This window comes from Drosophila suzukii, chromosome 2L, assembly GCF_043229965.1.
Source record: "Drosophila suzukii chromosome 2L, CBGP_Dsuzu_IsoJpt1.0, whole genome shotgun sequence".
In the NCBI taxonomy this organism is placed as follows: domain Eukaryota; kingdom Metazoa; phylum Arthropoda; class Insecta; order Diptera; family Drosophilidae; genus Drosophila; species Drosophila suzukii.
The window spans coordinates 9,761,470-9,774,833 of NC_092080.1; the positions used below are offsets into that span (position 1 = coordinate 9,761,470).

At 36.1% G+C, this 13,364-nt stretch overlaps 1 protein-coding gene across 1 annotated transcript; it reads right to left on the reverse strand.

Moving 5' to 3' along the window:
* Positions 1 to 7,879: 7,879 nt before the first annotated feature.
* On the reverse strand, positions 7,880 to 10,541 carry ppk (pickpocket). The gene is made up of 7 exons (XM_017073610.4): positions 10,230 to 10,541; positions 9,911 to 10,174; positions 9,223 to 9,733; positions 9,026 to 9,165; positions 8,838 to 8,968; positions 8,539 to 8,779; positions 7,880 to 8,171 (listed from the first exon to the last, which is right to left on the reverse strand). Exons 1-7 carry the CDS (start codon positions 10,499 to 10,501, stop codon positions 7,898 to 7,900), a joined length of 1,833 nt encoding a protein of 610 aa, XP_016929099.1. The 5' UTR covers positions 10,502 to 10,541; the 3' UTR covers positions 7,880 to 7,897.
* Positions 10,542 to 13,364: the final 2,823 nt, after the last annotated feature.

Genomic DNA, 13,364 nt, shown 5'->3' on the forward strand with positions numbered 1-13,364 from the left:
ACTAAATATTATAATTTGTTAAGAAATAACTAAGAAACAAACAATATTATCGGTTTCGTAATATTTCTACTTGTAAATGATCAATTTTACAAGTAATATCATTAAGAATTTTACTCCCAATACCCCTCCGATATTGATCAGAATTTTTGTTCTGTGTGTGAAACCTATAGAGTTTAGGAAATAAAGTGGCTAACACCCAAGCAAGCAGCACCGCATATGGAGTCGGGTCCCACAAGGTTGATGATGAGCCAGGACCAGGACACGCTGCAGCTCACCTCATCGATTGAAATGGACGTAACACGAAATATGAGCAAGAAGAATTCGATCCCATGGCGATGGTAATTGTGCAGGTGATAATCACCGGGAGAGTTGGGACATCTATAAGCCGAACTGTGAAATAAATTTCAGGCATAAAGTACCCGACGTTTTTCTAAGGAATACCCACAATCTTATTGATTAAAGCTGCCGTAAGCCAATTAATTAGAAGACATATACCAAATATGCAATATAATTTGTAGAGGTAGTATAGAAGTTGAAAAGAGCACATCTAAGATTTGCAGTGCTTTATTTGACCAGGACTAGAACCTTCACAGTTTAATTACGAGAAATGACACTTAATTGGTATAAACTAATTCGAAGCACTCTGAAAACTGAACAAAGGACGATCGGCCTTGTCCAGCAGCCAGGTTTCGGATGCACTCAACTCGATATTACCTTGCCCACAGTCCAATTAGCTGGGCAGCCATGCAGCCTCTGTCATCTCCACGTCAGTCCGTTCGGTCCACTCCTGGCATTTGGAAAATGTTAATAAAATGGTCTAGGACATGCCACTATGGCAACGACACAGCGTTGTCAACGATTGCCAATTCGCAACATTCGTTAGCCAGGCGGGATGTCAGAGGAGTCTGAAATGTAGTTGGTCAGGAGGAATGGGCGGAACATTGATATACAGATAGAGATAGCCAGGTTGCGACTGGAATCATAGTCGGTTCTCGTTTGTGCCGTGCGTGTTGGCCTTTTTAATCATTGGCTCAAAACGCCGCTGGCTCGAGACCGTAATGGCGCTTAGTTTATTTGGCATATCAATTTGCATGACGTTCGCTTATAACGCTTTCTTGGGTTTTTTACCCCCTGTCCCGCTTTTGTCAGAGATTAATTGCCCAGAGATAGCCATTGGGTGGCAAGTTATGAAGAGAAGTTTGTCATGAAGTTATTACAAATCGCAAACAGGTGACTGCTGCACTGAAAAATAAAAGCTACAAATGTTTTCCATTCGTATTTTGCATGAATCATACATTAGGTGAATACTACATTTTCTGAAATCCCAAATATAACCGAAATGGGTGTGTCATTTATAATAGAATTGCTTATGCTTATATTTGAATTTTAAATTCGCGCCGAAGACTAATGAAGTTTATTATACATTTTTATTACGCTCCTAAAATATTGTATTTTAATGATTTCGTTGCGTTGTTCCTTAGCCTCAATAATCCGAAAGTGGGCGATGAGTTTTATAGTTAAATAATAAACACATGTTAGGAAACTAGGGTATATTACTACGACAATTTTATTTATTTTTAAAATTATTAAATATTACTTTCAGCCATTATAATTATTTTAGAATTATTTACTTTACTTTTTTTTATAACGTAAAGGAACCACTAAAATATTTGGTTCCATAGGAAGTTAGATAATAATAACATAAAAATTGATTCATTAATTTATAAAGTAGTTCTTCAATTCGACTATTTAGTGTCAATTAACTTTTTAAAGGGTATGAAAAAGTTTATATTACTTGAAAAAAATATACAGACTCAACTAGTTGATTGACGTTTTTTCATTTCATTGAACAAAATTTGAATATTAAATTAACACAATATTTAATGTCAGCGAAAAACGCACGCATCATAAAATTGACAAAAATATTTGTATGTAAAATTGTGTGGGTTAACCTTTTTTTTCGATTTTATATTTACTTTGCCTTTTAATACGTTTAGTTTAAGCATTTTGGTGATAATTTATGGCGAAATTAAACGCATTCCGGCGGCGGCCTTTTTGTTTAAATTGCTTTCGGACAAATTGAAATGTATTAATATCAAATGTTATGAATTATTTATAGACGCTTATGCAACCGTCTTTCTCATCACAAAAAAGATGTGAATTTAACGAAAATTGTCATTTTAAACAAGGAATTCATTTGGGTTTTTATTGTTCGCTTCAGGCTATCAATGTTAATATCGAACTTCAGGCTGTCAGAAGTCATTAATATCCATGGAAAATTATTGCAAATTTATTGCTTGTATTTCTGTACAAGTTTCGTATTTCGCGGTATAATTTATGTTAATTGTTTGCAAAATGCAAAGTGACGACGTAGCTCACGAGATGTCAGCACGAAACAATAGAGGTATAATTTTACTTTACGCTTCTTTTGAACAAGATATAGCCTCACAAATTGAGAGGTGATTTCGGTTGCCACCTGGTCAGGTCAATGTAATTCCCTATTAAATCTGTATTTTATTGCTTTAGATTCAATCAAATGAGATGACAAAAGTGCCGACGATACATTTGCCAATGCTATGCAAATCAACAAGGAAGTTCAAAAGACTTAATGCCTTAATTTATGGCTCGGCACAATTATACTTCGATTTATGATGTCAAGCATATGAGACTATGACAATTAAAGCTTTTATAAATTGTGTTCCTTCATAATACATTTGTCACCTTCTTTGCTTATAGATATGTAAATGTCATATCTTTGTTTGTCTGCTCATTATATGTTTTTAGTGGCTTTGCTCTTAATGAATCGAATTTGTAAATTAGCTTTGGGCATTATTATTTGTCACTGATTGAGCATAGTATAAGGTCAAACCAAACATGTCAGGTATTGTTAAAAGTGTTATGCTTCTGGGGGTTAGGCTGTCTATATAACTGTCATAACATATAAGACATATTCTAAGTCTCGAGGATTTGTTTATCGTAAGCTAATTACCTTTTTTATAACGACAAAGTTGCAAACCTATTAAAAGTATTGCTATTTAATCTCTATAATTAACAAATAAATTCCGTAAACGAGTTGCCTTATCTAGTGCCTGTATCTTCAAAATAAAATATCATTCTTCTCGATTAAACAACCACTTAACCTGAATTGGCCAGCTATCGATGTAAACTTATTTGCCAACCCGAGTGCACTACGACTCTAAGCTCGATGGCTAACTCCACCCCCCAAATGGCTATATGCTAATTATATAGATGACTACGATAAGACTAAGACAAACCGACAACAGTTTAAACTTTACCTGTCCCTGTGGCAAATTAATTCATTTGCTTACAAGATTGCTGCTTGAGAATTTCCCTTGGTCTGGGCTTATCTTTTGCTGACCATCGTCATATTTAAGTTAATTGCTTTGCATAAATTTTTAATGCGGTCAAATTAATTAGCTGGGACCTCAATCAGCAGACATTTGTTCTTATTATAGTCGGCTATTGCTGCTCTTAGTTGTTGCCATGTGTCAACGGTTTTATTTATGCACGAATGCAAGAGTTGTGGCTTATAAATGTAGCTGTCAGTTGTCATAATTTATAGAATAACTGTCAGAGCCGTAACACCTCTGCGCACGATTTTTCTTTCTGGCCTGCGGCTGTTCTCTCGGAGGCCTCTAAAAACCTATCGCTCGCAATGCTGCCATAATCATAGCGTCAACGTTTTTGATTTATGTGCACAGCTCTCCATTTTGTCTTTGGTCTTTGTTTTTTCTAAAATATTTTTTTTGTATTTCTGTTTCCATCTTTTTGGCTCATGGGAGTCCGATGGTGTTGCACAGCAAGCTGGTCCGCTGGAAATAACAGTTAGTAATGTGGGTAGCTACATAGGTAGGTCGCCAGATTGGTAGGCTTGGAAGTTTCGCGACAGTTGATTATGATTAAGTGCTAAGCCCCAGGACAGTGCCGAATAATTTTCGCGATTTGTGCTATACATTTGTAATACTCTTGGCAATGCACTTAGAAAAATGTATGTACCTGCAATTTATATTAAAAAGAGTTTAAGGAAAAGGTATTGTTTAAAACATTTAATTATTGAACATTTTGTTTTGATTTTATATAATTCTATTCAAATATTAAAAGCAACTTGGGTTATCCAACAAGTAAGGTTATCCAAATTAATATAACAAATATTTTTCCATGTGCATTAATACACCCAAAAAGTTATGTTTGGAAATTTAACATTTAAAATAAACACTTAGAAAAATAAATCATCTAGCTTATAATTTGTTTAGATATTTTAAGCCAATTAAAACATTAAACCCAAGGGGAGGGTCGGAGTTATTTTCGCTTTTTGAAAAGTTATTTATTGCCGAAACGGAAGTTGTATGCAAAATGTTTTTAATCAATTGCCTCGAAGTTATTTTTGTACATTTAGCTATATAAGTACATTTATTGCTTATCTGCTGAGAGAAAATAAATAAAAAATCGCAGAACCAAGTTAAATGCATGCATAAATCAATCAATCGCAGCATTTGACAGACAGTCTCGAGTGCTGAGGGTATGAATGACAGACGGTTACGTTGTGTAGACTTTGTGTGCAAAGTAGGTAACAAAATAATGAATATGGTAATAAATATGATACCCTTGATAAATAAACAGAGCGATTTGGATTTGGAAAAATTAAAAAAATTTATAAAAACGAAATTTTAAATAGAGACTATGTTCGATTAGAAAATATTTATATCATAACTTAAAAGCTATAAATGGATTGATATTTATTAAGCTTACCAGAAATTTGAATCATTTTTTTTAGGAATTTTTAGTATTTTTAAAAAAGTGTTATGTTTTAAATATAATATAAAATAACTGGAGTACTATATAGTACATCACGTTTACCCTACATTTTCTCATACGACTCTTTCTTTTCCCTGATTCGGCGTCTCTACTTCTCAACAGCAGCGTTTAGCTGTCAAACTGATTTATGCAAGAGTTTGACTTATATTAATGGACGGTGGTGTAAAACAAATGCGCATTAAATTATTAAAATGTGAGGTTTATTTTATTTACCATTTTTTGTTGGCTTTAAATATGCAAATACTTGAACACAATCGCTAATTTGGAGAGTCTTCTTAATGGCTGCTAATGAGGAATTGTTCAAAAGAAATCGCGTTTATAAATGGTTATTCAAATATATTTTATCTTTTATCTCTATTAATATAAAAATTCGCCCTAAAAGGGTGTAAAATTAATTGCCTTTCCTTAATGAAAAATCATTTTATTTTTCGTTCCGTAATCTGAGCATTACGTAAACTGTATTCATACACATATCTGCATATGAATTCTGTGCGTATTTCAAACATTTGTTAAACAAAAAATATCAACGTACAAATATTCCTTTGCAAATGAACATAAATCTGTCAGCACGCAAATGCCATAAAAAATTGTGTCACAATTAATTATCTGCTTTTTATTATTGCTTTGGTTTGCTCGTGGGTTTTGTGTGTATCGTAATTACATTACTGGCATCGATTAATGAAAATTGTTTAATAATTTTATGTTATTTTATATACCTCTTTTTTTATTGGCAGTTGATTTGGTTTGCAACTTACTGCGCTCATAAATAACATGGATTTGAAGGCTGAGCCATATATTTGCTTAATATGAAAATTAAAATTAATGCGATTAATGTGGCAAAAGCTTGTTCGGAGTACATTTGAAGTTGTAAATTGAGAGCAAATCCTGTTTTAATTACGGCGATTAAAATTACAAATATAATAACTAATTGAATGCAGAACATTTTCATACAGTTGCTCAAATTATTGTAAATCAAAAACAAAATTAGAGCTAAGTTAAGATGGAATGCAGATACAAATCGCTTTGTTTTTAATTAAAACATACGAAATATTATGATTCACGATCTTAATGGATATGCACCTCAATTTATTCGCTCATTGAGTAATCCACAAAGAGGGGAAATAGAATTTTCGAACCATTTCGTGTTTCTAGACGACAGATCTGAAATGAGCCAAGACAGTGCCACAGCCATTAGCCGCCCACAAATGTAGTGCGGATGAACACGCACGATTAATAAATTAAATTGAAAGACACACGGAAAGTGTGAGGAGGCGAGAAATACGAATTTTTTAAATGAAATTGTTAAACACTGACGACTGGCTGCATTATTCTAAGCATGTGCCTTGAAATATGTCGCGACATGATAATAAAAATATTTGTTTTCCCAACTTCTGCTCTCCCTGCTAGATTTATATTTTCTCGGAGCGATGGTGCGCTTGAGTTGGTTTTATTTTTGTTTATTAGCCGCCTGCTAATAAAAATTAATTTGAAAATACTTTTTAAAATGCCTTCGACTTGGTTGGCTGGCGGGCATAGCTTAAGATTTTTATTTATTTGTTTTTCTAATTTGTATTTTTCGTTTCACATTCATTTTTCTACGTTCTGAGTACGTTGTAGTTCGTGCGATTTATTTATGAGCTTCACGATTGTATTGTGTGTTATTGTTTCTTGGTCTATAAGACTTTTTATTTTTCAGTATCCCAACGATCTGTTTTCTTGATGAAAAACAATGTGTTTATTCTGCTTGATTTATGGTTCCTTGTGAGATATTATTTTCCTAATTCCCCTGTATTTGTCATGTTCAAATTCCACAAAGTTAATCTTTGGTCGTAAATATTCCATAACTATTAATCCTTTATTTTGTGTTTGGATAATGAAAAACTATTGCAACAATTACGAATTTCCACAGTATTTTTCAAGTCTTTAGAAATTAATACCTCCAAAATTTCAGAAGAGGTTGCGAAAAAGCATGGCAATTTATTAGCTAGCACTGCATTTGATTTATGCCAACATAATTTTTCTATATGTACTGATAGTTGTTGTTCTTGACGACTTCCAATAGGAATTTATTTTCGTCACTAGCCAAGAGCCGTAAACAATTTAAGCGAATTGGCTTGAGGGTCATTAACTAAAATCCATCCACTTATTTAAAACACAAACAGCTGCGCCAACAATTTGTCAGTCACGCACACAGATGCCTGCCTTATAAAATTAATAATATATGAAATCGTTTTACAATTATCATAAAATAAAGGAAAATGAAACCTTCATAATTCTTAAAAGTAAACAAATTGTGACAAGAATATGAATATAGAGGCTTAGCCTTTTCGCATAATGCAGATTCTCGAGTGACTTTTCTTGAAGGCAAGATATTTGTCTGCGATAAATCTCCATCGTTTCCCCTTCATTTTTTCGACAGCCACACGACCCAACGAAAAGATCAAAGCGAAAAAGCGAACACATTTTTTATTGTCGTGCCTTATTAATAATGCTGAAAATGCTGAAGTTTTTAATATTCTTTTATGATTTGTGGCCGGTGACAAAATCCATTAGGTCTGACATTTGGTGCGAACAGATTAAATTTAAATATATGCTTTTTCGGGGTCTCGACACCCATAAAATATGGTCAAATGGGTAGGACGAAAAGCGAAGGAATATCGTTGGGAACAGGTTAAATACTCTAGTTGATTATCTTTATTTATTTCGATCGGAAATTTAATTAGTTTTAGTGTTTTCCTAGAGTGTTGCAATCAATTAATTAGAGCAAATCAATTGCTTTGACCGTGTGTGCTAATCAAATGCATTTTTAATTTGTAATCGATTAAATTACCTGGCTGCGAAGTGGAGGCTTGGGCTCTCATTGAATTTATTCATTTATTTGCTAACCTTTATTACCGCCACTCGGAATGTGTCATTGGGAGTGCGAAATATCTTTATGTGGACAACTTTATACCAAGCGATCAGTAAAACAATTTTGTAATATTTTTATTGCAATCGATTTAATTTGATTGTGTTCGATTAACATACATACATACTTTTCAAAATCGCATTTTGTGATCTGTTAGTTTGCTGACTGATTCTCAGAGTTATCTTCCGGTAGATCCACCGAGTTCTGCTGATGTATCTTGTGCTTCCGCCGATCGCGGCAACTGCCACAGATTCGCATGCAGAAGAAGTAGATCAGCTCCAGGAAGCTGAGACACGAGATTCCCATAAACAAGCCGCAGATGCCACCGCAGTTGGAAATCAATGTAGATACTCCAAACAGAATCGTACGTTTAATGGCTGTAAATTGATGCTCCTTGAAGTAGACGGAGAGACGGGATCCAATAGCACTGAAAGATCGTAATGGCGAGTAAGGTATAAGAACTTCAAGTTGAAAAAGGTTAGGTATGGGAATTTGGTATGAATATATATATGGCACTCGAAAATATAAACAGTTCAAAAACAAGTTCATAAAAAGGTAAGGTAAAAGTTCAGGAAAAATAATGTTAATACTTACAAATTAAACTATGTTAGTTTTATTAAATTAGGGAACTTTAAAATTGTGTGACTAATGCCCCAATTATAAGAATGTTAAGACTGGTTTCATACCTAGATAATTATAGTATTAATATAGTTAAATTAACTAAATATGTAAAGTATACTTCCCCTAAAGGGTTTAAACATAAGATTATGGTGACTATAATTTGATATACTCACTCTGTATGCTCGTACTCTTCGCGGAAGGCTCGAATGGTTTTGGCCACATCGTATTTGGCTCTAGAGATCTCGAAGTTGTACTCAAGCGAGGTGCAGGCCGGCAGGCAGTTGCAGGAGATGTCCACCCTATCATCAACACTCTTGGCCATGGTTTGATTTTGCAGCAGGGTGTAGAGCTCGTCCTGGGCAGATGTGTAGCAGGTGATGTCACTCAGTCCGCAGACGGGAGTGCCAACAGGTTCTATCCCAAAATCAATTAAAACTCAAGGCTCTACAAGGCCAAATTAAAGATAACTTACTCGGCATCCAGAACTTGGCACAACCGCACTTGGAAATCGTGAAGTTGGCCAGGCATTCGGTTTGGCAATTGCTCTGAGAATAGGATCGGAAGAATCGCAGGGAGCGCTCATCATCGAACAGACATTGCCGTCTAAATAAAGATATATTCATCGCAAAGTGTCACTCTGTTGAACAGCACACAACTCACTTGTCTGGGGTAATTTCGTGCAAATTGTCGGTGGACACGACATAAGCGGGCAGCACACTGACCAGGACCTCATCGCCATGGGGCACCAGGATATAATTGCCCGACGTCAGCGGCACACTCTCCGGGGAGTTGAGAAAGACCTGTCAAATTACACATTAGCCGGTCACCCAGATCCACACCCAGTTTTTATTACACACCTTATAGCCCTGTTTAAAACTGCGACAATCGTAGTCAAAGTTGTGCTGCAGACCCTGCAGAAAGGCAAAGAACCCATTCTTTGCCGATGAGAACACCGTCCTTTGGGGATAGGCATTCTGGCCTTGGTCCACGAATCCACTGCCCAGTGACCAATTTCCTGTTATATTGTTCCAGGGCGGCAGGCCCACATCAAAGTAATTGTTGAAGTTCACCACATCCGGGTCCACATAGCTGATGAACTTCTCATCGCGATAAATGTCCTTGGGTCGCAGTCCGTTGAATTGATAGCAGATACCCTCGTCGGTGGCCACAAAGTCGAAGATCTTGTCGCAGAAGTAGAATCGCCCATTCCACTTGCAAAACGGTCCGGTTTCGTTCTTCGAGATACTCAGGTCTATTAGGGTTTGGGTTACGTCCACATGGGGCGGATGTAGCTGCGATAGCAGTGGTGTGAATCGCTGCACTACATCCGGATCGCAGATGTGCATAGCAGCCGCCATTCGAGCCAGGCTGGGGATTTAAAAATGGATCAATTTGGTCGTAAGACCTTTATAAATATTGTATTGCAATATGAGAATGCTTAAACAAAAAATAAAAAAATTATATAGTCCTATCTTTCTCTAAAAAAGTAGAAGATAACGTATCTTAACCATATCCCATAAACATTATATAGTCCCCATACTCAACTCTTCATCCTCCAAATCGCTGACATTGCTATTCTGTTTGTACTCATCCCAAAGTTGTCGCGAAACATTAGTATAATCAAAGACATTGCGTTCCATTTTGATTTCCGGACAAATGGTAATCGTGGGAAATGGTATCTTATGCACCGGCACCAAGGTCTCGTCAAAACCCAGAATGACCGGTGAGTCCTGCCATTTCAGATAGGTATCCCAGATGAGGGAAACAGCAAAGTACACCGAAATGCAAGTGAAGAACAGCCAATAAAGTCTGGAAGAAGTTATTACGTAGGTTCTTAAGAAGCGGTATTCCGTGAAAACTATACTTTTCATAGATGGGCCTATGGACCTCGAAGATATAGCGGATGCCGTGAATGGTAGTACTCTTCGCATACTCCAGAAGTAATCCCTTGCAGGCGGACAGAGTGCTACCATATCGGATGCGAGACTTGATAATCACATCACTGGGAACATCACTCAAAGCCGCCGAGGCGATGCTGGCCCGGGTATCGAAGCCCGGAAGGGTTAATAGCTCCGGGCCGGGCAGAATACTGATGCCCGACTTCTTGTCCTCCTCGTCCTCTCTGATCTCGGCCATTGTCCACCAAACCGGACGCGTGGAGTTCGACTAAGCTGCGCCAGCCAGGCGGAGTGTCCTTTTATAGCGCAGCCACTCCGAAAACACCTCAAAAGTGGGTGTGTTCCCCGGTTCCAGTGGGTCCTTGCCCTGGGACTTCAATTCGCACGCACCAGCGTCGCATATATGTACTTTAGTTTAATTACAGACACACAGCGCTTGCCTTTTTTCTTGGGACCACATTTGTTAAAGTGCCATCTGCTAATTCATCATTTGCATTATGCAGTGGTGTGTTTCTTACTTTTGTCAACATTTTATCATTAGAAATTTGTGCACGGTGACAATCCTAAAAAATAACTAGGAGCACTACACTTTTCCAAAAATCTTATATCCATAACATTTTGACTGTTTGTTAATTTCATGTGGTTTCTTAATACTCTCTTTGTATCACAGTCTTATATTAGGTATTTAGATATGGAATATAATTGACATTCGTTAAAAATTGAATATTTTCTAATTTTAGTTTTCTATATAACTGTTATTAATATTTCGGTTGTTTAACCAATCACTGTTTTATTGTTTACTGATTTTAAATCTATCTTCTTAGTATCGTATGTATTATATTAAATATTAAAGTTGTAAAAAAAATTCAGCTTTGTAAAAAATTCAATGATTATTTCTAGTCTTGGATTTTTAAATAAAAGATCTTGGTATTTGCCTTCTAAATTTGTATGTAAGATTTTAGGTAAACGTGTCCATAACTTGTAGTTTCAGTCTTTTATCAATCGTTATTTTATTGTTTTCATGTTCAAACTTAATGTTATTCCCCTTTAAGTCATTCAACTTATTCCTCTGGGAATAAGAAAGAATCTTAGCATTTGTATAGCTGGACCACTTATCAAATCATCTCCGCCGCGAGTCGCCGATTTTGGAAGTATCCTCGAGTACTTACTTTGATTTTATGCTAAAAAGATTGTCACCCATGGTCGCAATACCGGCGAACATTACTCTTTTTCCCGAATGCTCGACATCGTTTAAACATGTTCCTGGAATTTAGTGGGATACTCTCCTTTTATGCCGGGCCTGCCAGTGGCATTGGCATTGGCATCGGTATCGTCTGGCGGCATTCGTGCGTGGTTTGATTTTGTCTGCGTAGCGAGGCACACATACCCTCCTCCTGCTGGCCACTCTTGAATCTGGCTCAGTTGTTGGCACTTATTTGGGGACATTGTCATCGATATAAAACGGAAAGCGGGCTTTTTGCAATGTCCGTTGGTCAAGAGGCATCCGTTGCGCATTTTTCGAATATTCAGCCAGCTCTGTGTGGGTTTTGGGTTCGGGGTCTCTGCAGTTTTTGCCTTATTTTTTTATCAGAGTGTGTGCATCAGCATTTGGTTTCGCGTGAAATTCACTCACGACTTGTAATTATTTAATTTTATTGTTTGTTTTGTGACCAGCCGACAGGGAACAACGCCTTGTTCGCCGTGTATAGAGAGAGAGTGCCTACTGTTTAACAAGATTGCAGTATCAGATCAATTGGCTAAAGGCCTTTTAAAACTACACTAAATTATTATGTAGATAAGTATTTGAATGCCCGAGCAACGACGCCTACAGTGGGCGGCAATACGTAAGAGTGATTTTTTATTTGCGTGCCAATTTTATTCGCGTTGGGGCGTCATATTCAGTTTTTGTGCTGCTCGAATATGGTTATTAGTCATTAGGCTTATAGAGATAATTATTACTGGTAAGAGGTGGGCTTAACATGCCCTTAACTGAATTGATAAATGGACTTAATGAGCGGTACTTATTGAATCACGAATCTAATTTCAAATGTTTGAAGCTTATGTTTACGTGAACAAAAAAACTGAGACAGGCTAGTCGTATTCATATTGTAGCCAAAAATCAATAAGATATATCATATGCAATATGAAAAAATAATTCTATTCTATTCTATTTATTTGTTTATAAAATCCACAAACTCAGAGGCCGCCGAAGAGCTCTCGAGTAATTTATTTCTCTCGAGCTTAAATTATTCATATTTTAATGTGCCATACTCACAAAATATCATGGACAGGCGCTCCCGAAATCGACACAAAAACTCAATGGCCTGTCTGCATTTTTGAATATTTTTTGCTTTTGCCTTGAGTGTGTGCATTTGATGGAACTGTAATTAAATTGGTGAGTGCTTCGAAACGTCACGACAGTCTACATATTTTAGCAATTCTATTTGAATAATTGACGCATGGTTTGTGGGTGGGCTGGAAATTGTCGGAATTACCCTTTGAAGGTCCAATATAAAGCTGTTGAAGAGCTGTAAATTTGCCAACTACTTTTTTCCAGTATAGATATTTATTAAAAATTTACAATGGGCATGGAAATGAAAAAAATAATAAAGAGAAAATAGATTAAATATTGCAAACAAAGCTCTGTAAATTCCATGTGGAATTTTCTATCGAAATTTGGCAATAGAATTTCATTTCTGATTGCCCTTTTTTCGTTTGTTACTTGGGTAGGGGTAATTGGTGACATGTTTCATTAAAGATTTTTTTTTGATAATAGGTACTCTTATTTAAATGGCATCGTTAGATCGAAATATACTTTTGTATAAGGATTCCTTTTTGTAGAACAAATTAAATTGTAGTTTTGTATCACATATTACTTAACCACTACTACCTGTTTTTCAAAGATTTTTGTGTTGTGCAGTAGTAGCAGCAATCATAATCTATAATTTGCAAGACATACACATGTTAATGCTTTGACTTTTTCAATTCCACTTTTGTCAGTTGAATGTGGAAAGCTAGGAATTATATATGGCATCATAACCCATGTTATGATCTCATCAATTCAGGCTGCCTGCCATCGAGGGCATAACTACGGACATTCA

What these genes read in the sequence shown, in the direction of transcription:
- ppk (XM_017073610.4), bottom strand. Translation starts at nt 10,501, where the DNA reads ATGGCCGAGATCAGAGAGGACGAGGAGGACAAGAAGTCGGGCATCAGT. An exon ending in GTTTTAAACAGGGCTATAAG is followed by an intron (nt 9,166 to 9,222) that starts GTGTGTAATAAA and finishes GTAATTTGACAG; the next exon opens with GTCTTTCTCAACTCCCCGGA. An exon ending in TGCCAAGTTCTGGATGCCGA is followed by an intron (nt 8,780 to 8,837) that starts GTAAGTTATCTT and finishes ATTTTGGGATAG; the next exon opens with AACCTGTTGGCACTCCCGTC.